Source organism: Plecotus auritus (assembly GCF_963455305.1).
Source record: "Plecotus auritus genome assembly, chromosome: 10".
NCBI classification, from domain to species: Eukaryota; Metazoa; Chordata; class Mammalia; order Chiroptera; family Vespertilionidae; genus Plecotus; species Plecotus auritus.
In genome coordinates, this window is record NC_137785.1 from 14543415 (window position 1) to 14570294 (window position 26880).

General features: G+C 49.3%; 2 protein-coding genes across 8 annotated transcripts; one reads left to right on the top strand and one right to left on the bottom strand.

Moving 5' to 3' along the window:
* Positions 1-23164, top strand: FBXO46 (F-box protein 46). Of its 5 annotated transcripts, XM_080645092.1 has the most exons (3): positions 1-69; positions 12599-14410; positions 23062-23164. In XM_080645092.1, the coding sequence occupies exons 2-3, from the start codon at positions 12676-12678 to the stop codon at positions 23067-23069; spliced, it is 1743 nt and encodes a 580-aa protein (XP_080501218.1). In that variant the 5' UTR covers positions 1-69; positions 12599-12675; the 3' UTR covers positions 23070-23164. The 5 variants fall into 5 exon arrangements, with proteins under 5 accessions (XP_080501218.1, XP_080501214.1, XP_080501216.1 ...); XM_080645088.1 differs by lacking the exon at positions 23062-23164 and having other exon boundaries at positions 12599-15539; XM_080645090.1 differs by lacking the exons at positions 1-69; positions 23062-23164 and adding an exon at positions 1529-1565 and having other exon boundaries at positions 12599-15539.
* On the bottom strand, positions 15717-26818 carry QPCTL (glutaminyl-peptide cyclotransferase like). Of its 3 annotated transcripts, XR_013959223.1 has the most exons (9): positions 26543-26810; positions 25927-26070; positions 24900-25181; positions 23368-23520; positions 23169-23268; positions 22608-22724; positions 19684-20456; positions 18966-19052; positions 15723-16744 (listed from the first exon to the last, which is right to left on the bottom strand). XR_013959223.1 is itself a non-coding variant. In XM_080645093.1 (7 exons), exons 1-7 carry the CDS (start codon positions 26750-26752, stop codon positions 20311-20313), a joined length of 1152 nt encoding a protein of 383 aa, XP_080501219.1. In that variant the 5' UTR covers positions 26753-26810; the 3' UTR covers positions 17758-20310. The 3 variants fall into 3 exon arrangements, 1 of the variants encoding a protein (XP_080501219.1); XR_013959222.1 differs by having other exon boundaries at positions 15717-16744; positions 18966-20456; positions 26543-26818; XM_080645093.1 differs by lacking the exon at positions 15723-16744 and having other exon boundaries at positions 17758-20456.
* Between the last annotated feature and the right edge of the window lie 62 nt (positions 26819-26880).

Sequence of the window (26880 nt, forward strand, 5' to 3'; positions counted from 1 at the left end):
AGGGGAGGCTGGAGAGGAGCGAGTGGGGGGAAACCCGCGTAGCAGAGGGAGCTTCGGCGCGGGGAGATGGTGAGAACCCTGAGCGGGGGCCGGGGGACGCTTAAGAGCCGAGGTGGGGGTTCGGGACCGGGTGGCGAGAGGGAAGAGGTAGGGGCTAAAGAAAGGGCTGAACGAAGGGAAATCGCTGGTGGGAGGGGGTTGGGGGGAATGGGAGCCGGAGGGAGTAGAGGAATGGGGGCTGGGGATGGGTGTTGGAGGTGGTGAGGGAGTCGAGCTTTGGGATTGATTGTAAAGGGGGCTCAGAGCTAGGGAAAGGAGTCCTGAATTGGAGAAAGGACTAGGCGTCCAGGCAGAGGCCCTGATGGGGGCAGTTTTGAGGGGGTTAACCTGGGGGATATGAAAAAGCATGGGTGGTCAGGGCTAGGTGAATGAGGGGGTCCGGAGGGAGAGGCCAGTTGTGGATGTGGTGGATGTGGGCCTCTGGGTCGGATTGGGAACCAGAGAGCAAGTTTAGATAGTGGGAAAGAGAAATCAATGGTAGAGTGGCGTGTGAGTTGGGCTCCAGGACTGGGGCTGCAATGGGAACATGAGATTAGGAGCCTGGATGTAGCGATAGTTTTTGTAGTCTAGCCAGAGACTCCCGATAAACTGGACAGTCAGAACTGTAAGGTAATAGGACCAGACCGGTCATCGAGACAACCTTTTGCATTCTTATTTCTCCAGTGGGATTTAGAAGAGTGTAGTGGTTTATACGTATGGGTAGTCCAGCATTCAGATCTCTTATTCTGCCACTCCTTTGTGGCCTGTGCAAGTCTCCCTTCTCTGAAACTCAGTGTGCCCTTATCTGTATTGTGGGAACAACTTGCCTCTGAGAAGAGGGGAGGCGCCATGAGATCGTTACCCTGGCTGGCAATGAGTCCTCAGGCTCAGAGCTGTTGGTGAGAAGTTCCCCACCCCAGGAATGTGACTGGGTCACAGGTGCTAATGGATTCCCTCCTTTTCAGTCCAGCCCCGGGGGCATTTTCTGAAAACCTGACACTGATCTGGGCACACCCTAGTTCAGAAGCATGCAGGGGCTCCCCTCTGTCTATTACAGCTAACACTTACTAGATTAGAGCTAACACTTATTGTTGAGGAAGTGCCTGGCCCTGTTCTTAGCTGTTTGTGCACATTAACTCATTTAATTCTGACAACACTCCTAAGATGTAGGTGCTGTTACTTCCATTCTACAGAAAGGCAGTAGAGGCACTGAGAGGTTAAGCAACTTTGCCAAGGTCATCCAGCATTAAATGGTAGATTTAGGATTCCAACCTAGGCATCCTGGCTCAGAATCTGGCTTTCACCACTGTAATTTAGTCCCCTCTCCTTGGACTGAAGTACAGTGTCATGAATAGAGTCATGAGTGGGACAGAGACTTTTCTTCCGTTTGAATTTTAGTTCTGCCATTTACCTGCTGTGTAACCTTGGGCAAGTCTTTTGGCCACTCCTCAACTATAGAATGGGATCGGTAACCCCGGGAAGGTTATAATGGAGGTTCATGGAGGTAAACAGGTAAAGCACTTGGGGTAAGTGCTCAGTACATGAGTGTCTTTTTTTTTTTTTTTTTTTTTTTTTAACGTGAAAGGGAAATACAGAAGGCAGTAGAGAGGGACCAGTGAGTGAGATATCAACCAGGCTGCCTCCTTCCTTTTCTCTCCCAGGTCCACCCATATCATGACTTCTAATTCCCCATCCTCTACCCCTGGGCTCCCAAGGTGACTCCTGGAGGGGGTGCTCAGAAACTCAATCTGTCCTCATTCCCATCTCTATCCCCAGCCAAATATAAATAATTCACTTGACAATGCCCAGCCTGGCCCATTTCCAGGTATTTCAATGAATAGGAAATATTTCTAACAACTGTGGGTTGTTGTTTTTTTTAACCCTCACACTTTTGGTCATTAGGGCCTCACATGGCAATTCAGCAACTTTGTAAATTCATCTTGAAACACTTTGGTCCTGAGTTTATCTTGAAAGTTCTCTGACTGTGATAGAAAAGCATTGATGTCAGAGAGGTCCAGGTTCAAATCCCACCTCTGCCGCTGTGTGTCCTTAGCCACCTTGCGCTCTCACTCTGGACTTCAGTTTTCTCATATGTAAAATGGGGCTACATTCCAACCGTGAGCTCTTGTAAGGAGTTGGTGAGGTTAATATATGAAATGACTAGTGCTTATGAAGCCCTTAGTAAGCGTGAAGTCTTTTAATGATTTTCATTCTTTCAAGAACAATTTATTGAGCGTGCACTCCAGAACCAGAACATCCAGATTTGAATCCTGGTTCCATCACCCATCAACTGTGTGACTTTGGGCAAGTCACTTAACCCCTCTGGACCTCAGTTTTCTCTTCTGGGAAATGTGGGTTTATTTCTTGGGTAGTCCGCAGTGTTGATAAAGCACCTACTGTGTGCTGGGGCCTGCCCTCGGGGAGCGCGTTGTTGCCACAACGCTGGGGCACTTTTGCAGCTCTGGTGGCACTTGTGCTCCTTTTCCTGGTTTGGGTTTCTCTATTTCTGATCCACCTTCAGCCCCTCATGCCAGCTTTGGCTGCTTGTCACTGTTTTCATGGATTTTTAACACTTTGTCTCCACCTCTCAGTGAATTATCTGTAATCATACAGCTTTGGGGAAAAGTTGCCAACCTCTCATTCATCCTTGTTCCTGTATGTCACGTCTGGGCGCCCGAGGTGATGTGACACCACCCCCCCCCCTTTCCTTTATTTGTTTTTCTTAGAAAATATGTCTGCGTCCCAAGTTATTTTGCCTTTTCTTGATGTCTTAAATGTGTTTTTAGCCTGCGTTTGTCTGAAGCTTACTTGTACAAAATGCTGCTTTTTTTTTTTTTTAACCACTTTTAATGATATATTTCTAGCAGCTATGGTAATCCATATTATTCCTAAAAGCACGGGTCTTCTAAAAAGACGTGGCTACCGGTTTGGCTCAGTGGATGGAGCTTCGGCTGTGGACTGAAGGGTCCCGGGTTCGATTCCGGTCAAGGGCATGTACCTCGGTTGCAGGTTCCTCCCTGGCCTGGGCTTGCTCAGGGGGTGTGCAGAAGGCAACTAATCGATGTGTTTCTCTCACATTGATATTTCTGTCTTTCCCTCTCTCTAAGAATCAATGGAAAAATACCCTCAGGTGAGAATTAAAAAAATAATAAGTGGGGGGAAAAAAAGACGTGGCTTATTACCTGCTTTGTGATGCCATCTGACACCTTCATTATGATCATAACTTCCCACGCAGGCTGGTGTGGCTCCATTGGTTGGAGCAAACCAGCGTCCTATACACTGAAAGTTTGGGGGTTTGATCCCCAGTCGGGCAGCATACAGGAGGCAACCAATCAATGTTTCTCTCTCCCATCAATGTTTCTCTCTCTCCCTTCCCTTCTCTCTGATATCAATAAGCATATCCTCAGGTGAGGATTAAAAAATAAATGAATAAACAAAATAGAAAAAGATCTGACCTTCCTCCTCCCTGTACATCCCGATCCCTCTTACTGTGTTTGTTTCTCATAGCACTTGCCACCTTGAAACTTACTGTGTATTTATTGTCCCTCTCTCCAGAACAGGGCCTGGCACACAGTAGCTACTCTGTAAATGTCTGTTCAATTAATAAGTGAGATCCAGTACCCAACAGTCACAAAGGAATGGCTATATCTTGGTTATTTTGAGGGACTAGGATCAGTTTAATTTCAGAATGTGAAATAAAGAGGGAAGAAGTCTTTGGCTCCCATCAGTGATTTCCAAACTCTTAGGTAGTCTTACTTTTTCTTAATGATCCCAGCACCTGAATAATGAGGCTCTCCGTGGTGTCTAACTGGCACTGAATGCTCTCCTTGGCTGATCTCAGTGAATCATCAACTAACCCGTGAGTGGATGCTGTTATTACCTGCATTTTACAGTGGGGGAAACTAAGACATGGAGAGTTAAGCATCCTGCCTGAGCTCACACCCCCAGAAGTGGGGAGCACTGGGGTGCTGACAGGCCTTTCTTGGATTCTGTCTGTGTCCTGGGTCTCTAGACCCTGACAATTTGAATTTATGATTCCTACTGTTAACGAGCTTATTAACTAGTCAGAAAGGAAAACTTGGATGTGAAGGTGATCTGACTGCGACATCTGTCACCCCATTGATTGCCAGGGTTGATTCGGCTGATCTGGCTGGCTAAGCGGGTGTCCCCTCCTCCCTCACTTATCCATGTGCGTCCCTCCTGAAGCTGTGCTCGGTCTAAGAGGAGGACCTTCCCCCCAGAGGAGAGGACCGGTGTTCGGTCAAGGGTATATGAGTAGCTGCGCTCCCCTGCTAGAACCTCCAAGCAAGCTCTCAAGGTCCATTTGTAGGAGAACGTGGGGTAGTCAAGCTTCCAAGACTCCGGACACATCCAAATGAGGCGCTGCATGTGGCAGTCTGCCTTTAAACAAAGAGAGAAGAAAAAAAAGAAAGAAAGGAAAACTTGCCAGAGAGAGAGAGAGGTCAGCAGATCCTGAGGCATAAAAGCCAAGACAGTTATGGATGGATCAGGATTATGGACAGAGTGGTGGTGGGGTGGGTGGCAGTGTCTAGAGTTGGGGATAGAAGGAGCAGGACCGGGAATAGGGCCATGGTGCCCTGCCGCTAATTCCTGTGTGATTGAGCAAGTGGATACCCTGAGCACCTGCTCTGTGCCCAGCCCTGTGCTGGGCATGACCCTGACAGCCCTGATGCTGGGATGGAGGCACCCCAAGGTGGGGGAAGGGGAGTCAGCATCGGGGAGAGGGGAGCAGGCATCTGTTTTTTATCATTTCCTTCTTTCTTTGGTTTGCTGTTGATGTTGTTTACGTCTTAAGTTGCACACTTAGCTCCTTGTCAGCCTTCCTCCTTCTGTGCGTTTCTGGAGACCTCCCTCGACCTGCTGCACAGCTGTCCTGGTCTCTCCCTGGGATTCTTGTTGCCTCTTTTCTGGGCTGGATCATATTGATCTAATCTGATCGCTTCCTTTTTCTTGGTTACCCCTTCATTTTTGGAGAAGCAAATTCTGCAGTAGCTTCCTGAGCAAGGAACGTATTTTTATTATTTTTTTTAATAAGTTTGCACCTCTCGTGGAAGGGTTTTAAGCAGGGGAGTGCTATGGCCCGATTTGTGTCTGGAAAGCGCTCTCTGGCTAGGATGGGGTGGGAAGAGCTGAACTATCCCAGTGAGCCAAGTGTGGAGGCTGGAGCTGCACCTTTGAGGAGAGGTCCAGCCTTCCAGAAACCCACAGGTGGAGGGGAGGTCGTTGTCATTCAGCAGCGCCAGGTGCTGCAAGAGGAAGAGAGTCCATGTGGCTTGGGAGGGCATTAGACACCTTCGTCCTGGGCTCAGGATTTCCTGGACGTGGCTGGAACCCGATTTTTTTCCCCCCAAGGTCCCAAATAGATGATGTCCTGAGTGATTGGCAGTGTTAGGAGTTTGTTCATTCACTCAAACTGATATGCATTGCACACCTACGAGGCACTGGGGCATTGTTTCTCAAACTCAGCTGTGCATACCACAGCGCTAGAGATCTTGTTGAAGATCACGCTCTTACTCAGCAGGTGTAGCTGCAGAATTTCTAACAGACACTCCCAGGGGCTGCTGCCCTGGGGCCACACTTAGAGTAGCCAGATGCTCAGCGCTGTTCTAGAAGCTGGGGATAGAGCAGTGACAAAACTAGACAAAAATAGTGCCTGGGGGCGGGGAGGGGCTTTTATTTTAGTGAGGGGAAGCTGACAAACTTTATAAGTGAAGTTTATAGTATATTAGATAGTAATGCATGCTAAGGAGGAAATAAATCAGGGAAGGGGTATATGTTGGGGAAGGTGATTTATGAGCCAAACCTGGAGGAGTAAGCGGGAAAGCCTTGTGGATTCTAGGGAAGAGCATCCTGGGCAGGGGGAACAGAGAGTGCAAAGGTACTGAGGACTGGCCAAACCGGTTTGGCTCAGTGGATAGAGCGTCAGCCTGCGGACTGAAAGGTCCCAGGTTCGATTCCGGTCAAGGGCACGTAACTTGGTTGCGGGCACATCCCCAGTAGGAGGTGTGCAAGAGGCAGCTGATTGATGTTTCTCTCTCATCGATGTTTCTAACTCTCTATCCCTCTTCCTTCCTCTCTGTAAAAAATCAATAAAAATATATTTTAAAAAAAAAAAAAAAAAAAAAGGTACTGAGGACTGAACAAGATGATCCTTGCAAAATTTCCCGTATATTCAGTGAATGAAACCATGAACTTGTGCTCTGGAGACAGCCAAGTTCATTCGATTCAAAGCTCTTGCCACAAAGCTGTGTCCAAAGCCAATTACTGAGCCATTCTGTGTCTCCATTTCCTAATCTTTGGCATGAGATTAAAAATAGTGAGAGATGAGAATTGAATGAGTTAATGTTTATAGAGCACTGAGAGCAAAGCCTGGCTCCCAGTGAGTGCTCAAGTGGTAACTGCTGTTGTGACCATCATTTTCTCTCTAATGTATTCATGTTGGTCCTGATTGCGCCTTCGGAGGTCTGCCCTTTCCCATGAGCTCTTCCTGGTGAGCTCGGTGTCATCTCTGTGTCCCGAGCACCCAACCCAGGGCCAGCATGCAGGAGAACCTCTGACTGTCAGGCTAGGGATGTAAAATGTCGATTCTCAAATTGTTGGGGGCAACCCATCCAGGGTATTCATTATGTGGTTTGGATCCTTACTAATTTTATCTTTTCAACTGATCTATATGGAGAGAGATGTTAAGGTTTCTCGTTACAGTTGTGGATGTGTCAAACTCTTTGTTATCTTGTTTTTTGCTGTATATATTTTGAGGCTATAGTATTAGGAGCACTTACTATTATTATTATGATTATTATGATTATTGTTGTTATTTTGCAGTTAAACTTTTATTGAAGAATATCCAGTGGCAAGAATACCTTGTGTATTATACCATGTTTTAGACATACAGTAAAGACTTCATTAAGACTGATTTTCACATTGCATTCATCCAAACAGCCTTAAATGTATATTTTTTTGTTAATCCTCACCCAAGGATATTTTTCCCGCCATTGATTTTTAGAGAGAGTGGAAGGGAGAGGGAGAAACATTGATGTGAGAGAGACACATTGATTGGTTGCCTCCCAAACACATGCTAACCTGGACCAGGAAACAGGCGTGCAACCGAGGTACGTGCCTTTGACTCAAATGGAACCTGAGACCATTCAGTCCAAGGGCTGATGCTCTAATCACTGAGCCTAACAGCGAGGGCAAAACAGCCTTAAATATTGTTAAAAGCATATTCTAGCGCCCGCCTTGAATTTTTAATTTAGATTGCTGACTCCTTTTCTCTTATTTTACTATCAAGGAATTAAGCTACATAGTTTTTTGTTTTTAATCAAGACTGTTTCTATTTTGAGGCCAAATTATGACATGATACTTAATTTACTTAAGGTTTCTGCCTCAGGAGCACTTAGGTTGAGAACTTTTTTGTATAATGAGTCAGTTTGTTTTATCGCCATCTTTGTCCCTAATAATACCTTTTGCTTTTGTCAAAAAGATTTTTTTAAGTGGTAATGTCACTCTACTTGTCTCTTGGTTCGTAGTTGCTTGGTCAGTCTGTTTTCGTCTTTTTACTTTGCTTTTCTGTGTTGTGATCATTTTCTGGAAGCTGATCTAACGTAGGGCCTTTTCCTGGCTCAGTGTGTGAGGATTTAGCAAATCCTGCCCCAGTGATCTCTCCAGCTAGGACACAGACAGATCTGGGTGTGAAACAGCGTTGAGACTGCCAAGGCCTCATGAAGGAAGGACATGGAGTGGCGCTGCAGGGAAGGGAGCTTTGATTCATCTGGTCTCATGCTGGGCAGTGCTGCTGGGGACACCACGATGGCCATGATAGCCTGGCCCTTCCTCCCCTCCCCCAGGGGGTTTCCAGTCCAGGGGAGGAGACTAATCCATCTTTAGGCAGTGATGACCCAGAGTGGGCAGGGCTGGGACAAGGGGACCCAAAGGTCCCCCTCTGGGCAGATGGGTAGTTTCCAGGAAGAGCGCTCAGGGAAGGCTCTCTGTTAAAGTGACATTTGAGCAAAGACTGGAATGAAATAAGGAATTGAGCTATGTGGAGATTTGTGGGGAAAGCATTCTAGTTAGCAAAAACAGCAAATGCAAAGACTAGAGGGAAAGAGCTCTAAGGAATACACTGAGTGGCCAGATTATTATGATCTCTGAACACATAATAATCTGGCCACTCACTGTACATCCTATATAATAAAAGGCTAATATGCAAATTGTCCCCTCCACCAGGGGTTAGCATCTTGGAAGAGGGGATGGCTGAGCAGAGACCCCAGCAAATATATAGTGAAAGAATAGAGCACAGTAATCTGCTCGTCACACCAGTTCTGTATGACCTTGGGCTGGTTAGTCAGCCTGTCCTGCCTCAGTTTCTTCATATAGTGCAGATGATAATAGCTCCTACTGAGCATCAAAAAGGCTATTATAACTACTCTCTATGCTGATTAGGTGCCCATTGCGGGTGTGGAGGACTAGGGAGGGATGAGGCTGGATTGGTCAGGTACCTGGGCTTTTCCCCAAGAGCACTGAGGAGTCTTGGCATGTTTTGAACTGGGTAGGGACAGGGTCAGGTTTGTGCCAGACCCTTCTAGCTGCAATGTGTGAGATGGCTGGAAGCGGGTAAGGCTGGAGCAGTGTGGTGGGGGATAAGTGATGCCTGGACAGGCGCCTGCAGTGGAGGCACCTTTGGGTGCCTCTTCAATCAGCCCGGCATTAAAAGGATCTATACCAGTGCTATTCAGTAGAAATACTAGTATAATGCAGGCCATATGTGTAATTTAAAAAATCTTCTAGTAGCCACATTAAAAAGGTCAAAGAAGAGATTAAGTATTTTAATTAACTAAATTATATAAATATTTTAACAGGTAATCAATATTTAAAAGTCATTGCTGAGGTGTACAATATTCTTTTTATTACTAAGTCTGCGTCAGATTTGGGGTGCCTCGTTGGAAAGACTGGAAGGAGAGGTTCTTTTGGATACAGGGCCTGAGCCTTGAATGGCAAGCCCAAGGGTTTAGACTGGCCGTCGCAGAGTTCTGCTATTTGGTTTTCAGGGTGAGGTGATCCCGCTGTCCCAAATCGTGGTCCCCATGGTTCCCAAGCAAAGCTGGGCACTCTCACATCTTCCTGCTTGCTTTCTTCCGCCCTGGAGTCTCAATCTCAGAGCTGTTTGGCCCTTTAAATCTCAGTTGTCAATCAGGGCTCCTGTTTAAAGGGAACGTCCTGTAATAAACCTCTCCTTGAATGCGGTGGCCTCGGTCCTGGCCTTGTACCTCCGTTTAGCAGGAAGTTAGGAATTGTTCCTCGTTCTCTTACATGCCGCTGTTTCCACACCTCCTTCGTCACCTCTTGCCTACTCCTCCCTCTTTCGAAGTTGGGCCCCTTGGCCAAGGCCTTCCTTATATGGGCACGGCCCCGAACGGCAGCCGCTCATTGGCTGGGGACGTCACGCGCGATTCTGTCAACAAAGGGGCGGAGGGAAACTAGTGCTCCCAGCCGCGCGACTGCCAGAGGAAAGGAGTGAGTGGGCGGGCCCGTTTCTTCTTGTACGCATGCGTGTGGGCTTCCACCTTCTCCCGCCGCAGGGGGCGGGGCTCGCCGGTGAGGGTGCCTTGGGGGCGTGTCTAGCTTTTGAGGGTCGTCTCAGGGGGTTGGCGAATTCGGGGTGGGGGGGGCGGTTACAAAATTGGGAGATTCCCTTTGTATTGAAACGATATTTTGGGCCTTGGGCAAGTGTATGCTGGGCTTGGGGAATACTTAGAGTTCCCTTGAGCTTAGAGGGTGCCTTGGGGTTTGGGTTTCTTTTATAATGTGACAGGTTCGGTGTGTTGTAGGGGCCTCTTTTGTGGTTTGGGGTGTTTGGTGGATATATGATTTGAGGAGCTCACGGAGAGACTTAGAAGCAAAGTAAAGAATACAGGAGTTCCAATTCTGGAGCAAGAACGCCTGGGCGTTTGCCTATCTGTCCCTACTTCTTCCTGCCTATCTGACTTCGGATTTGGGGTTTATCCTTTCTGTGCCTCATCTGGACACAAGGACTAATGCACTGCCTGCTTCTTGGGGACCAGGAGGATTAGCAGGAATTGTTAGAACAGTACCTAATTAGCTCCCAGTGACCTGCAGTGAGCACATGTCTGCTATTAAAACATTTGTAGCGTTTCTTGGTTTGAGGGGGGGTAATGTTCCTTTGATGAGAAATGTATGGTTTGGTTACTTTTATGTATTAGGGAGCGTTTATGTGTTAGTGAGTCATTTTGCGATTTTGGAGGCTTCTGTATAATTAGGGAATAACGTGAAGGTTTAGAAAGAGTTTGAGGTGAGTATGGGATTTCAGAAAACTGGACTTTTTGGGCATCTGTGAGTTTGGGAAATTACTGTGTAGGAGTTCTTGGTAGGCTGGGATTTGTGAGGGGTTCCTTGAGATTGGGGTCTTCTGTGCTGGAGGGGATATTTATAGGTTTGGAAGTTTAAAGTAGAGTTTGGAAGGGTCTGGATATTTTGGGGGGCATTGATATTCTGGAGATGAGGATAGGAACTGATTGGAGGATTTCGGGGGTGGTTAAGCTGAGAGGGATAGCACCTTTGCTGTGTTAATGTCCATTCCTGGGCATTTAGATGTATTGGAGGTTAGTAAACTTAGGCATCTATAGGTCTTAGGGGCCGTGTGCAATTTTTTTTTAGTAAGGAACTGGGATTTCAGCAGGGCTGTAAGAATTTTTGTGGTATGTGGGATTAGGGATAACAGCGGTAAAGATTTTTAGGATTGGAACTGTCTTTGTGACTGGCGTCTGTGGGTGTTTGGAGGCTGTCAATATTGACTCGATCATGAAAGATGGGGTTTTAGTGGTATTTGTGGAATTGCCTGTATTTTCAAGGATAGTCTGTACTTCAAGGGTCAGCAAACTTTTTCCATAAAGGTCCAGATAATGAATGTTGTAGGCTTTGTGAGACCATGTGTTCTCTGTTGCAATTACTCAACTCTTCCATTGTAGCAGGAAAGCATCCATAAACAAATAAACATGTTTTAATAAAACTATTTGCAAAGACGGACTGTAGGCCAGCCTTGGCCTACGGGCCATACGTAGTTTGCTGACCTCTGGTCTATAGACGTGGAAGGTTTGAGGTTTGGAAGGTATTTTGGTTTCGAAATGTCTGGAGGCAGATGGGTCAGGAAAGGATTGAGACAGGGATATGCTACCTGTTGTTCCTGCAGTGAAAAGTGGTCATGTCTGACTCATAAGCAGATTTGCCTCAAGATTAGGTCATGCATACAAAATTGTTGCAAAATAAAATGGTCATTATTAAGAGAGCCTGGCCCTAGCTGGTTTGGCTCAGTGGATACAGCATTCGCCTGTGGACTGAAGGGTCCCAGGTTCGATTCTGGCCAAGGGCACATGCCCGGGTTGCGGGCTCGATGCCCAGTAGGGGGTGTTCCCCGAGTACATGCTGGTCAAGGTCTTCAGCTTCCAGCCCACCCGGGCCCTGGCCGCCCTCAAGTGCACCTGCCACCACTTCAAGGGTTTCAATGATTCTCTCATCATTGATGTTTCTATCTTTCTCTCCCTCTCTCTCCCTCTCTGAAATCAATAAAAGTATATTTTTAAAAAGGGGCGGGGGGGGGGGGGGAGAGAGCGCCTAAATTGAAAAGTCCCAAAAGCAAGTTTGGGGGTCTGGTCTTGTACCATGTAACCTTTCCTCACTCTGACCCTCAGTTTATCTGTGCAACTTGGTGAGGCTAGACTAGAACAGGCTTTCTTTTTTATTTTTTTACTTAATATATGTTTATTGATTTCAGAGAGGAAGAGAAACATCAATGATTAGAGAGAATCATTGATTGGCTGTCTCCTGCTCACCCCACACTGGGAATCAAGTCCGCAACCCAGGCATATGTCCTGTCTGGGAATTGAACTGTGACCTTCTGGTTCATAGGTCGACACTCAACCACTGAGCCATGCTGGCTGGGCTAGAACAGGCTTTCTTATTCCAGAGGTCTGTAGTTATGCCTAAGGGAATTACCTGCACAGTATTGTGCAAGTGTATGCATTTTTCTGGGGGAGGATACACGGCTTTAAGAAATCCTTAAAGGTCCCCAGGAGCTGAACAAAGGGAGGAGCCAGTTTCTTAAGGGCCTTTCAGGCTTGGCCTCAGATTCCCCCTTCCCAACCCATCTCGCTCCTTCTGTGGGTTTGAGTAGATGTAGCTGTGGGCAGGGCTGGGGATTCTTGTCTTTTCAGGAACTGGCTACTGGATGACCAAATAGAAAAAGGAGGAGTTGTCTGTCAGGTGATATTTTCACTGAAGTTTAAGAGCATGACAGCAGGAGGCCTCTATAGGGTTGGAGCAAGCGGCCTTCTCCGTTCATGCTCATGGTGTTAAAAGAGAGGTCCCATCCCCTCGGCAGCCCTCCATTTGCTCACCTGTGCAGTGGGGCAGGAATAGAGTTCTAGGTGGTCTCATTTGGTCAGTTTCAACAGGACGGGTTGAGGTCAGGGTGGCACTGGGAGGGCAGGCACTTCCAGCTTCCCAACCTCCTCTTTCCCGTGTCCAGGTGGCCTGTGGAGTACGCCACCACCATCCAGGTCCTGAGATGCAGTGATCCCCGCCCGTCTGCCACCATTCCCCAGAATGGACCGTGGCGGCCTCCTGCCCTTCCAGCTATGGTGCCCTCGGCCCTTTGGCACCTACTCACAGAACCAGCCGCGCCCACCTTCTACAGCCCTCAAGCCGCCAGCCTGTTCTGAGTCAGGCAGCAGGGCTGAGCCAGACCATGGGCCTGCCCACTCAGAGAACACACCACCCGCCTTGGCCACGGACGCCCCTTCCTCCCAGCCTGCCCCTCTCCTCTCAGCAGCAGCTGCTGGTGATGAGGGTCGAGTCCTGCTGGATACATGGTATGTCATCAAGCCTGGGAATACAAAGGAGAAGGTGGCCTTCTTTGTGGCCCACCAGTGTGGTGGTGGCAGCCGGGCCAGCTCCATGAAGGTCAAGGGGCACTGGGGCAGTGACAGCTCCAAGGCCAAGCGGAGGAGGCGCTGTCTTGAGCCTACTAAAGCTCCACCGGACCCAGGGGGCCGGGAGGGACCCCCTGATGCTCAGGGGACCACAGCCGCAGCCAGTGAGGATGTGGACCTGCTCTCTGTGGCTGAGATGGTGGCCCTGGTGGAACAGCGGGCTGCCCTGGCCCTGCAGAACTATCCACACCCCGGCACCCCAGCGCCTGTGGTCTTTGTGTCGGCAGAGCAGGGTGGTTCTGCCAAGGGGCTGGGGTCTGAACGGCGGTCTGGTGGCGGGGACTGCAGCCGTGTGGCTGAGGCGGTGGCTCATTTCGAGGCCCAGCGGGACAACCCTCCAGCCAAGGGCCTCCGCAAGGAGGAGAGGCCTGGGCCAGGCCCCGGGGAGGTACGCATCGCCTTCCGTATCTCCAATGGCCGAGAGCCCCGTGCACCAGACGGCAGCTTGCCCAACGGGAGTGGGGGCCGGCCAGGCTGTGCCTATCCGGGCAGCCCAGGACCAGGGGCCCGGGCCAAGGACAAGATTACCTGTGACCTGTACCAGCTCATCAGTCCCTCTCGGGATGCCCTCCCTAGCAACGTGGAGTTCCTTCTAGCCAGGGCAGACGAAGCCAGCGAGGGGGAGGCCCCAGCCCCTGCCAGGCCCGAGGACACTCCCCCAGCACCCCCTCCACCCCCTGCCCGGGACTGCGGAGCATCTGGCTTCCACGTGGATGTGGTGGTGACAGGCGTGGTGGACGAGTGCATCTTCTTTGGCAAGGATGGTACCAAGAATGTGAAGGAGGAGACAGTGTGCCTGACGGTCAGTCCTGAGGAGCCACCCCCACCTGGCCAGCTCTTCTTCCTCCAGTCCCGGGGGCCGGACGGGCCTCCCGAGCCACCCCCAGCAGACTCGCCGGCCACTGCACCAGGCCCAGATGATGCTGAGGGCACAGCAGACACCTCCTTGTGCCGCCTGTACCGGCACGTGTCACACGACTTCCTGGAAATCCGCTTCAAGATCCAGAGACTGCTGGAGCCACGGCAGTACATGCTTCTGCTTCCCGAGCACGTGCTGGTCAAGATCTTCAGCTTCCTTCCCACCCGGGCCCTGGCCGCCCTCAAGTGCACCTGCCACCACTTCAAGGGTATCATCGAAGCATTTGGTGTTCGGGCCACAGACTCGCGCTGGAGCCGAGACCCCCTCTACCGTGATGACCCTTGTAAGCAGTGCCGCAAGAGATACGAGAAGGGCGATGTGTCACTCTGCCGCTGGCACCCTAAGCCCTACCACCATGACCTGCCTTACGGACGCTCCTACTGGATGTGCTGCCGCCGAGCCGATCGAGAGACGCCTGGCTGCCGTCTGGGTCTGCACGATAACAACTGGGTGCTGCCCTGCAATGGGCCTGGTGGGGGCGGGGGCCGGGCTGGCCGGGAGGAGGGGAGGTGAAGCCAGGGGAGGGGGGGAGCCCACCATGCCCACCCCTCTCTGTGGGTGCCGAGTGCCAGGACTTGGTCACCGGCCCTACCTACCCCCCAGTCCAGGCAGTGTCATCCCCCTCCAGACTGAGCTGGGGTTCAGGGGGATGACCTAAGAAAGCACTCTGACTGACTGACCCCTATTGGTTTTCTATTCTTAAGACCCAGGGCCAGGGACCCTCGTAGAGGGTGTTTTTTACTAGCATCTCAAGTTTCTTCTCCATTCAGCCCTAGCACCATTCCTGCCACTCTACACCCCAGGGACCCACCAGCAGGGAGCAGACGGCAGCTAATTTTGGTACTACTTAACGGTTCCCCCATCCTGGCCCCCTTCTGCTCCCCCCTAGCCATCCCCATTCTCTGTCTCTGGAGCTGTGTTCTCCCAAGAGGCTGCAGCACCCAAGGCTGGTACCTCTCCTAACCTGTGCCAGGGCTTACCTCCTCTTCAGGAATTGGGGGCCATTCGATCACAGATCAAACTGGGTACGTTTCATGGCAGCCTGCCATTTCTACATGTTTTCCCCATTAAAACAATAAAAATCAGTTTTCTCCTTAACCTCAAGCAACTAGCCTCTCCACTTCCCCCAAAGGGGAAGGAAAAAGAAAGTTGAACTATAAAAATTTCCCTCCTCCCATTATTTAAGCTATTTACCATCACCACCGCTTAAAAAAAAAAAAGCTGTGAAGCCCTTTGCCTCGCTCTGGACAGCGTGGGGGGCCAGTGGGCAGGGACTGTGGGTTTGAATTTGGTTGTTTTCCTTCTGCTCTGGGTACTTGTTCAGGCTTTAGGGTCTCCACCCTGAGCCATATGTTTCTTTAGAAAAAGCCTTGGTTAACTGAGACCTTGATTTTTCAGGCAATTGGGTCTGGGGTGTTTTTGTTTGTTCTGTTTGGGTTTTGTTTTTTCTTGTTGTTGTTCTTGTTTTTTCATCCCTGTGGTTCTGGAAGCCTCTGGCGTGTGGCATCTGACCAATTTTGAATTGGTCCTTTCTATAAAATCCATATTTATAAGGCTGAGCACAGACTGGTTTGTAAATTGTTCAGGGAGGGGATTTGGGAGAGAAGGGAGTCATGGGTCCAAGCATGGTGAGATGGAAAAAGCTGAGAAAAGGATCCTTAGCCAAGTCCCTTAACATGAAATTATTTTTGACTCTTCATCTGTGTCAGTTTGGACTCAAATCTCAAAATAGTAGTAGCTTAAACAAGATAGTTTTTATTTCTTTAGAAACCCAGTGTTGGGCAGGTATGGTGGCTCTGAAGTCATCAGGAACCCATGGTCCAACGTGACTGCTAGAACTCTAGCCATCACCATTTTGCAGGAAGGGAAACCCCCTTCCTCCCGGGAGTACTACACTATACAGTAGGTCCTCAAATTAACTTCATTTCATTCAACGTCATTTGCTTCTCACTGGTCAGAACTTAGCCAAATGGAAGGGCTGCAAAGGAGACTGGGAAATGTAGTCTTTTAGCTGGATGCGTTATGCTCAACAAAAGAACTCTTACTAAAGATCCCTATAATGAAAGTTTTAAAATACTCACTTGATTATTTACTAAATAAAAGGGGATTAAGACATTTAAGAAATTAAAGTATAAAAGAAGAGGGAAAATGGATTTTGAGAGGCAGCTAACATTCTTTGATATTCTTATCAGGGAATCAAAATATCCAGAGAAACTAGGATATATCTATAGTAGTTATTCAATGCTTAGATTTTAGAATAAAAGAGACCTGGGTTTGAATCTTGGCTTGGTTTTATGGGACTTCTGTTCCCTGTCGAGGGAAGACCAGACTATTGGGACTCTGCTGCTGAAAATATAAGTTAAATATCTTTAAAGCATCAAATAGCCAATAAAATACAGTTAAGGATACACTAAGCCATAAATTTAAAGGAAAGGTACATGGGGCCCTGAAGCCATTTTTTGCTCTGAGGGCATTTGCTGATGTGGACAAACGGGTTTCCTATTTGTAGCCTTATTGGGCCAGGCAGAAGTCAAGGCCAAAGCCTGCCCAAGGTGGTAAATCTAATAGCTGAGATCCCACTGAACCATAGGCTGAGGTAAGGATGACCCAGAAGATTGCAGATGTTCTGAACACTGAGGGGAGCACAAGACCAAAGAAAGAAAAAGGTGGACCTGAAAATTGGCAGTCGTAGGCTGGCTCTGGCTTGGGTTTGCAGGTAGGTTTGCATCAGTGATGTTTCCCAGGGTACTTCTAGCCGAGATGTCTGGCAGAAACAAACACAAATCCTCTGGTGTAAGGAACTGTCACCCAGAGTCCCCCACACATAATTTTCAGACAATGAGTGGTATAGAGTCAAATAACCAAATATGCATGGAAATACACCAGCGTGAGCAAGAACCAGCAGAAACAACAGAGCAAAAACAGGCTTCAGATTATGAGACTCCATCACAGATGAGAATACAAGAGTTTGCAAATATCTGCAGGGAACTCAGAATTAAATAATAGCCTAGCAGATATGAAAGGAAAAAGCCCACAAACATATAATAACCAAAAGTAAAAACTCAAGTGTGGCTAAACAGCAAATTAGACACAACTGAAGATTTATTAAACCAGAGGTAAGTCCACAAAGCAGCAAAGAAAAGTTTATATAGCCTGGCTGGTGTGGCTCAGTGGTTGGGTGTTGACCTATGGCCCAGGAAGTCGTAGTTTGATTCCTGGTCAGGGCACATTACCAGGCTCAATCTCCAGTGTGGGGCATGATTCTCTCTCATTGATGTTTCTATCTCCCTCCCTCTTCTTTCCTCTCTGAAATCAATATATTTTTTATTTTAAAGAAAAGTTATAGAGGATAGAGTGAAAAAAATATTTAGCCCTAACCGGTTTGGCTCAGTGGATAGAGCGTCGGCCTGCAGACTCAAGGGTCCCGGGTTCGATTCCGGTCAAGGGCATGTACCTTGGTTGCGGGCACATACCCGGTGGGGAGTGTGCAGGAGGCAGCTGATGGATGTTTCTCTCTCATCGATGTTTCTAACTCTATCCCTCTCCCTTCCTCTCTGTAAAATATCAATAAAATATATTTTTAAAAAAATAATTGGCATTATAGAATGAGAAGCAAGGATAGTACAAAGATATTTAAAGATTTTTTTTTAAATATATTATTGATTTTTTACAGAGAGGAAGGGAGAGGGACAGAGAGCTAGAAACATTGATAAGAGAGAAACATCGATCAGCTGCCTCCTGCACACCCTCTACTGGGGATGTGCCTGCAACCAAGGTACATGCCCCCGACCGGAATCGAACCCGAGACTCTTCAGTCCGCAGGCCAACACTCTATCCACTGAGCCAAACCAGTCAGGGCCTTTAAAGATGTTCTTTACTCCAGGCTGGTAAAAAACCATTAAGCCCAAACAGTCAAGCAGGATGAATAAAAAGAAATGTACCCCTAGCCAGCCGTGGGCAAACTACGGTCCGCAGGCCAGATCCGGCCTGTTCGGCTGTTCTATCCGGCCCGCGGAGCCGAAAGAGCGGAGGGTTCTCTTGCTCTCCCCTCCGCTCCTTTACTTTGAATTTATATTAGTTCACACAAACACTCCATCCATACTTTTGTTTTGGCCCTCCGGTCCAGTTAAAGAACCCATTGTGGCCCTCGAGTCAAAAAGTTTGCCCACCCCTGCGACACACTGCAGTGAACGAGCCCAGCTATGTGATCTTCGGCAAAGGATTTCTCTGAATCTCTGTATCTTAAAATGAAAAATGAGAATACTGATGGTTCCTCAATGGATTGGTATGATACGTCTCGTCCAGAGCGCTCAACAACTGTGCTTACAAAATACACCTTAGTGGCCCCTTCAAAGCATGAGGCTGAGGATCCCGATTTTGGGGGACAAATGGAGCTGGGGAAAGCAGCATCTTGCCCAGCAGCAGCCTCATCTGTAAAATGGAGCTCACAATCTTTGTCCCAGATTTATGCAAAAACTATTCATCAGGCTCCTTGCCCAGTGCCTGGCGCACGGTACACTCAACCGAAGTGTCTTGTAGGGAAACAGGCTGGGGATGTAACCAGACACTGCTTCCCCTCTCTAACATGGAGATGATGTCTCATGTACTTCTGGATGGCTGTGAGGCTGAGGGGACATGGTGGCCCACAAGAAATGAGCAAACGAATCTCCATGTGGTTTGAGACCCTCTGGCTGATGTTTGTCTATTTCCCTTTCTGAACTCTGGACTTCTGCCAGTTCCACCTCTAAGAGGTTATTAGTCCGTCCATCCACCCACCCCAACCCCACTCTAAATTGCACCCAATTAAAAGCCTCAGGAGGAGCTACTTTTTGTTAACAATCTGTTGGTCCCAAACGGGTGGCTTGGAAGGGAGGTAGGACATGGGGTTAGGAACATGGCCCTGTGTAAGAATCTGTAAACAACTGGTTCATAAATTTCAGACCCAACCCCCTCATTTGCAAAATGAGAACCGAAATCATACCTACCTCAGGGTTTGCGGGGGAGACTGAGTTGCTATATATAAAGTGCTCATGGTGCCTGGCCTGTGGTAGGTGCCTGATAAATGTCAGCGACTGTGGCAGAATGTGAATCGAGAAACTTCTCTTTATCCTCGCATTTGATATCCTGAGTTTAAGCCCGTGAATTATTGAATCTTCTCCAGTCTTGCGTTGACTCAGGACAATCAATGCTCACCTTTACTACCTAATAACCCTCCAAATTGGCCTGATGTCCCTGCTACCTACCAGGTCTCCATCAAAGTCACAAAACTAGGCCCTGGCTTGTGTGGCGTGGTTGGGTGGCATCCCGTACACTGAAAGGTTTCTGGTATGTGCCCTTGACCAGGAATTGAACCCAAGACCCTTTGGTGTGCAGGTCGACACTAACCACTTAGCACACCAGCCAGGGCGTAGCCTGCATTTTTAATAAGTACTCCAGTGGAGTCAGAAAATTAGGTATGGTTGGGAAATACTTCCTCAGGCCATCACTGGAGTTGGAGTTACACCCACCATCTTGCACTCCTGTACTCATAAAAGAGACAGGATGGTTTGGTATAACGAGTTTGCAGTAACTCCTGGCCTGTCTTATTCCTTCCATAAACATACCAGTGTTTCCCAAAGTATCTTCTGAGGTACCTAGTTCTGTGAGGTGCTTGCCAAAAGGGTTCCATGGTGAAATACTTGGGAAAACAATGGATTGTCTTACCATTGAAAATTCACATTTTGCAATGAACTCATTTAATGTCTCATCCTTCTTCCTTGATCCCTTTTTTCATGCAACACCTATTATGGTCGTTCTGCAGAATATGTTTTGCAGAAACTCTAGACTATTGCCTATTGGGTATGCAGAACCTGGAGTCCCCAAGTATTGGCTTCCATCTCCTGCTCCTGCTTGCGAGCACATCCTCTGTGGGCACAGGGTTTGGACCGGTGCAATAGCAAGGCTGACGCTCTGGAGAATGAACTGCCACAAAAACAACAGCCCCAGAGAATTCACCGGGTTGGGTGGTGTTGCTGGTCCACATGCCAGTCCATGGTTTGCTGACTAAAACCAAGACTAGCAGTTGCCCTTGTGAACTGTCTCCCGCAGAGCAGGACCCAAGCTCTTATTCCTTTGGCTCTCACCCACAGCGGTCTCTTCCATGTCTTTGAAGAGTGTCAGCTTTAGCTACTCAAAGGAGAAAGGGTCTTCCAGTAACAGCACCAGCAGAGCCAAAGGCATTTTTTAGGATGAGCCAGGACGCCCGAGGTGGACCCGGCCTGATCTGCTGGCTCCCGGTACCCCTGGCACATTCCCTGCTGGGTCTTTCTCCTTCAGAGTCAACCTTGCAGGCTAGAGCCCCAAGTATTCAGCCAGGAACACGGCGAGGATGCGGCTCAGGTTGTGCACCGTAGGTGGGTGCAGATTGGCCTCAGAGTCATCAGCGGTGTGCCAGACAGAGGGGAAGGGTGTGGAGATGAGGTGGAGCACCGGGACCCCTGTGGAACAGAGAAGACTCAGGCTCAGGCTGACCCAGGAGCCGAGGCCCAGGCCTCTCCTCCCCCTGGAAGATAACTGTTCTGGCGCTAGAAGAAGTCTTGAACATTCGCTTTAAGTGCATGAGGGTACATGTTAGTTTAAAAATATGTATCCAGTATACTGTTTTCATAACACAAATTAATAGGAACTCAAAATTTAAAGTATTATGGAAAGACCAGGAGATGTCTGACTATCCTCACTAGGTTTACTTTACCAATAGTTAACACTTACATAGTACTTGTTCCATTCCAGGCCCTAGTCTAAGGCCATACATCACAAATACACACCATTTTATTCTGATAATAACCCTTTAAGGTGGGCACCTTAACTACCGCCATTTTACAGATGTGGACACTGAGGCACAGAGGTAGTCAGAGTGATTTGCCTAAGATCCCGCCTCTAGTAAACAACAGTCAGAATCTGAACCCAGGCCATGTGTCTCCAGAGTCTGTGCTCTTCCTCCCCGCCCAGTTTTGAAAATATTTTTATTGATTTCAGAGAGGAAGAGGGAGAGATAGAAATATCAATGATGAGAGAGAGTCATTGATCGGCTGCCTCCTGTACGCCCCCCACTGGGGATTGAGCCCACAACCCAGGCATGTGCCCTGACCAGGAATAACTATGACCTCCTGGTTCATAGATCGACGCTCAACCACTGAGCCACGCTGGCAGGCCAGAGTCTGTGCTCTCAATCACTGTTCTGCATTGGGTTCCTGTCCTCAGAGCACTTCTCTCTGCATTTTTCCAGATTTGCTAAATATCAGTCCCACCACTCGACAGGAGGCAGGTGTATTCTGGTGCATCACTGTATCCCTAATACTTCGCTCAGTACCTGCCTTGGGAAGTATTCGTTGAACAAATCAATAAAAAAGATGTTATAGTCCAGCTGGCATGGTTCAGTGGCTGAGTGTTGACCTATGAACCAGGAGGTCACGGTTCGATTCCCCATCAAGGCGTATGCCCAGGTTGTGGGCTCGATTCCCAATGTGGGTCGTGCAGGAGGCAGCCGATCAATGATTCTCTCTCATCATAGATGTTTATATCTCTCCCTCTCCCTTCCTCTCTGAAATCAATAAGAATATATATTTTTTAAAAAAGGTGTTGTAAAGAATGCATATTTGTTGAATGAGTAAATTACAGAGTAAAAATTTTAAAAGCAATTTTTAGCACTTACTATATGCCAAGCACTGTGGAAGCAGGCATTTCATATACCTAATCTTACCTCATCCTCCCAACACTGTGATTATGAATATACACATAGATGTGCTTTTTATGTGTAAATCTCTTCATTTTCCCAGAAGAAACAGGGGCTCAGAGAGGCTACATAATTTGCCTTAGGCCAACCAGTGGTAAGTGGCAGATCCCAGAGCTCAGACCAGTTCTGAAACCTACTATCTGAAACCCTCGACCAGATGTCTTCCACCCTAGCTGTGCATCCGCATCACCTGGGAGTTTTGCAAAAATAGCGCAGAGGCCCGAGATGGTGGCTCGGTGGGCCCAAAATACGACTGGGTGTTCTTCTAAGTTCCTCCGGTGATTCTGCTGAGCTGCCAGGGCATTGAAAGTCAAGAGCTATGCCCTAACCAGTTTGGCTCAGTGGATAGAGCCGACGCCTGCGGACTGAAGGGTCCCAGGTTCGATTCCGGTCAAGGGCATGTACCTCAGTTGCGGGCACATCCCCAGTAGGGGGTGTGCAGGAAGCAGCTGATCAATGTTTCCCTCTCATTGATGTTTCTAGCTCTCTATCCCTCTCCCTTCCTCTCTGTAAAAAAATCAATAAAATATATTAAAAAAAAAAAAAAGTCAAGAGCTAGAAGAAACTGCAATTACTAAGGCACAAACAGTAACAGCTCACATCTCTCAAATGCTTGTTACGTGCCAGACACTTGTCCAAGAAAGGCCTTTACATTTTGTATTAGCACATTCAACCCCCTCAACAAGAGAGGAACTGAGATGGGGGCTATTATCCCCATTTTAAAGATGAGGAAATCAAGGCACAAATAGGTTAAGCAGCTTGCCAGCAGTCCCCCACCCTGGGAAGGGGTCAGGGCCAGGTCCCATCTGTGGCTCCCATGGACGCCTTCCCCCCCACGCCTCCCTGCAACAAGTACCTCTGCGGAGGAAGGGGATGTGGTCATCTTCCACAGAGCCAGGGGGCTCCCCGGGCTGGAAGTACATCACTTCCTGGGGATGTGACTGTAGCAGGTTCAAACGGTGCAGGCGTTTCTCTGGAGGTAGTGGGGATTAGGGAGCAAAAGTCAGTCCCCTCAGGGGTCAAAGGTTCTCAGAAATCAGAAGGGCAGGGGGTCTGAAGGTAAAGCACTGGTCATCCCAGTGTAAGAATGAATGTTAGTTACCCCTTCCTGCAGCTGTACCAGGTTCCCCTATTGTCATTAGCATCATGCCCACTTTACAGACAGGAAATTCTCAGGGATGAAGCCACTTGCCCAAGTTCACACAGCTGGTAAGGATAGCCAAGATTCGAACCCAAGGCTACCTGACCCCATGCCCTGTTTATAATCACGACTGCTGTGGGGTCTGTTTGTGTCTTGCTCTTTGTATTAGTGCCTTAGAGAGAAGGCTGGATGACCTCTCGGAGGACAGGTGCCTGCCCCACCCCGACCCTCCCACCTGCATCCCAGGCTGGAGCCTGCCCCCACCGTCACCCTTACCGATGCTCCTCAGCCGATGGAACCAGCGGGCTGTGCGGGGGAAGTGACTGTAGAAGGTTGGATGGGGGGCTCCCAGGAGATCAAGAAGCATAAAGAGCTCCTAGGGAGAGAGGCCAGGACTGGAGAGGCCAGGTAGGATGCTGCCAACCTTACCTTACCCCTCCCTCCCTCACCGAACCCAGTGGGACCCTGGTCTTACAATAGCCTGGATCCTGGTGGGGCCAGGACTGTGGGGTGCAGACTCCATGAGTTGGGCCAGGTGCCGGGAGCCATAGAGGGAGTCCTTGGGTCCCCACTCCTTCAGTGCCTCTTCGCCGTCCAAGAAGAGCAGCTGCAGGGTCACTGGGGCTGCCTGTGGGAGCTGGTGCTCAGTGTCAGCCCTGATCTTGACCCACCCCCATTTCCTGTCCCTTGCAAAGCTGAATGGGACAAACTAGGTCTCCTCACTCATAGAGCTTAGACTCTGAGCCAGACTGCCTGGGTTCAAATCCTGACTCAGCTGCTTCCTGGCAGTCATGGGTAAGTTACTAACTTCTGAAAGCATCAGTATCCTCATGTAGAAATGGGGTTAAAAAAAAAAAGAGAGAGAAAAGAAAAAGAAAGAAATGGGGTTAATAACAGTTCTATTTATAGGGTAGGATTCCAACCAGGTCCTGGAATAGTAACTGGCACATAGTAACTAAAGGGTTAGCTCTGATTATCATTATTCCTCTAGCCCGTTTAGCAAAAGAGACACACCCAGAAATGAATAATTATACAAACAGTGAAATTCGGTTGAGACAAATGCTCCCAAAAATTATAGGGTCCTCAGAGAACACAGGAAGGGCGTGGAGGGTAATGGGAGCATGTCGGATCTGTTGGAAAGGGATGTTTGTACTGAGGGTAAGTGGGAGCCGGCCTGGCAAAATGGGTCAGAGGGAAGAGTGTTCCCAGGCAAGGAAGCAATATGGACCAGGGCTGGGCCAGAGAAGGGGCCAGAGAAAGTTTGAGAAGAGGCCTGGGAGGGGTCAGGAGGGCCAGGGAGCTTGGGCTTTGGGGCACTGGGAAGGGGGTCTAAGCAGGGGAGGAGCATGAGGAAACTAGTGTTTTCATTCGTTCATTCCACTCATTTTTTATTTTTTCCTATTTCCACTCATCTTAACTGACATCCTACTTCATTCCAGGCAATACTCTGGGCCCAGGGAATAGAGGAGAAACGAAAGCAGCCAAATCCCTGACTAGATAGAGCTTATTCTAGTGTGAGACAGACAAATCAACATAAGCACCACAGATCATGGGAAGGCCTCGTTGAAGAGGTAACATCGGAATGGACACTTGAATGAAGGATGGGAGCCAGCTAGGAAGATAACTGAGAAAAGCACATTCTTGCCAGAGCAAGTACAAATGCTCCTCAGGGAGTGATTCTTGTGGATTTGAGGTACACAAGGAGTAGGCAGCTAGAGTAGGATGAGCGAGGGGCGAGGGGTAGCAGATGAGACTAGATAGTGGGATGGGGCCCATCTCATGGGCCACTATAAGAACTCTCTGGCTTATGCACGGAATGAGGTAGGGGCCATGGGAGAATTTGGGGCAGAGAAGGGACAGGAGCTGACATTCAGAATTGGAAAGATCCCGGTGGCTTTGTATGTGTAGTGGTGACAGGAAAACAAGACCAGGCAAGGGAGGGTGGTGGCTTCAACAAAGGGAGAGGTTGCGCCTGCCCTCCACCCCTCCCCTCCCCCCACTCCTCACCTGATCCTTGGCTCTACTCAGTTCCTGGTCCAGGGCCTGGGCCAGCTCCAGTAGCAGGGCACAAGGCACAGCTGAATCCGTGGCCCCCACAAATGGGGCTGACTCAGATGAGAAGAGCTTCGAGTCATAATGGCAGGCCAGGGTGAGGTGACGGGCAGCCCCTGGGTCCAGTGTGGCCACCACATTGGCGAAGTCCAGCGGTCCCAGGGGCGTTGAGGCTGTGAAGGGGTCCAGCTCCACATGCCAGCCTGCTGTCAGGGTCCGCAAAGTGGCCTCCAGGAACTAGTGGCAAGAGAGAGGTGGGTGGGGGTACTGAGGAATATATGGGGGTACTGAGGAATATATAGGAAAAAGGGCCATGTGACCTGAGCCATGCAGAGCCGTCGGGTTGACTCACAAGTCCCACTTTAGTTTTAATCATTCCTTTCACACTTCTGCTAAGTACCTACTAAGCGCCATGGAATGACCCCACCTCTTGATGCCAAGACTAACCATAGCTCCCTCCTCAAAAGCACTCACTGTGTGCCAAGCCCTGCTCTAGGAACTCTGTGGGATAGGGACCATCAGGGACTCAATTCAAAGCTGAGGAAACTGAGGCTCAGAGAGCTTAGGAAACTACTCCAGGGTCACAATCCAAGGGGCTGAAGTGGGATTTGAACTCGGGTAGTATTCAAATGACTCTGGGTGCTTTCTGGGAAGCAATATAGAGCCAATATAGAGACGAGCTCTGGAGCCAACCTGTTTGAATTGAAACCGTAGGTACACCATTTTACTAGCTGTGGGATTTGGGCAAAAAATGCCCAACTGCTCTGGGCGTCAGTTTCCCCATCTGCATAATGAAGGTCACATTGGTACCCACTTCATAAGGCTGTAGTTACTTGTGCCAGGCACATAGTAGGCTTTTAGTGGGGGCAGTACATCCTGGTAGTCACTCTAGAGTAATATTAGCTCCACTCACTTTGGGTCTTGGGCAGAATGCCTATTTCCCATTCCCTAGCGGTCTGAGAGGTCACGTGTGACCCTTTACCTTTCTGACTTGGAGACTGCCCGGGCTGCCCGGAGTTCGCACAATCAGCAGGGGGCGCAGGTAAGTGTTCCAGAGACGCTGTGGGTCCAGTTGCCCCACCACCTTCCGCATTCGGGCTTCGGGGAGGCTCGCGATCAATGGGCCCTTGGGTAGCGGGGTGGGATGGGGAAAAGATGAGCGGAGCGTGACAGCAATCCCCATTCTGATCCTACTCGGGGCGCCGTCGCCCCTAAGAAGCCCCGGTTCCTTTTCCTAATTGCAGGTTCCAGCATCAGAGGCTTCTAGGATAAATTCCCTCTAAGCCCATCCCCTCCATCCTACCCAAATCCTGATAGGGAAATCGAGGTCCAGCGAGAGGAAGGGAGTCTTCCAAATAGATGACTTTAGGATTAGAGCCCAGGAATCCCAGTTTCACCACTCCAGACCCTTCCTCTTAAAGGGGAGCCACTATTACAGAACAAGCCCGAAGCCTTATTCCATTAACAAGGGACGTGCGTCCTAAAGACCACAACATCAGCACCTGCAGCTAGGATGTGATAAAGTCATGTCCACCCGAAACGTTAGGTAGAAGGAGGAGAGGGATGAGGGCCCCCGTGGTGCCCCCGCCGGGCCTCACCCGCAGCTCCCGGCCGGGCGGCAGCTCCTCAGTCCCGCGGTGCCAACCGCTCCAGATGGTGTAAAACGCCGAGGCCACGGCCAGCGCCAGCAGCAGCAGCGGTAGCTGCTGCGCCCGCGGTAGCAGGCGGCGATTGGGCGGTGAAGGTGGCTGCAAGAGGCCGCGTTCCCCGAGCCGTAGCCGGGGCCGCCCGCGGCCCCCAGGACGCATGGTAGCTTTGCCCCGAAGCCGGTCCCGGACCGCTGATCGAATTTAGGCCCAGCCAAGTCCCACCCCATGGAATTACCGGACCAATGAACAACAAGAGCGGCTGCAACATCCCACCCTCCCGCGAGCAG

What these genes read in the sequence shown, in the direction of transcription:
- FBXO46 (XM_080645088.1), top strand. Translation starts at nt 12,676, where the DNA reads ATGGACCGTGGCGGCCTCCTGCCCTTCCAGCTATGGTGCCCTCGGCCC.
- QPCTL (XM_080645093.1), bottom strand. Translation starts at nt 26,752, where the DNA reads ATGCGTCCTGGGGGCCGCGGGCGGCCCCGGCTACGGCTCGGGGAACGC. An exon ending in GCAGTCTCCAAGTCAGAAAG is followed by an intron (nt 25,182 to 25,926) that starts GTAAAGGGTCAC and finishes TCTTGCCACTAG; the next exon opens with TTCCTGGAGGCCACTTTGCG. An exon ending in CATCCCCTTCCTCCGCAGAG is followed by an intron (nt 20,457 to 22,607) that starts GTACTTGTTGCA and finishes TCTGTTCCACAG; the next exon opens with GGGTCCCGGTGCTCCACCTC.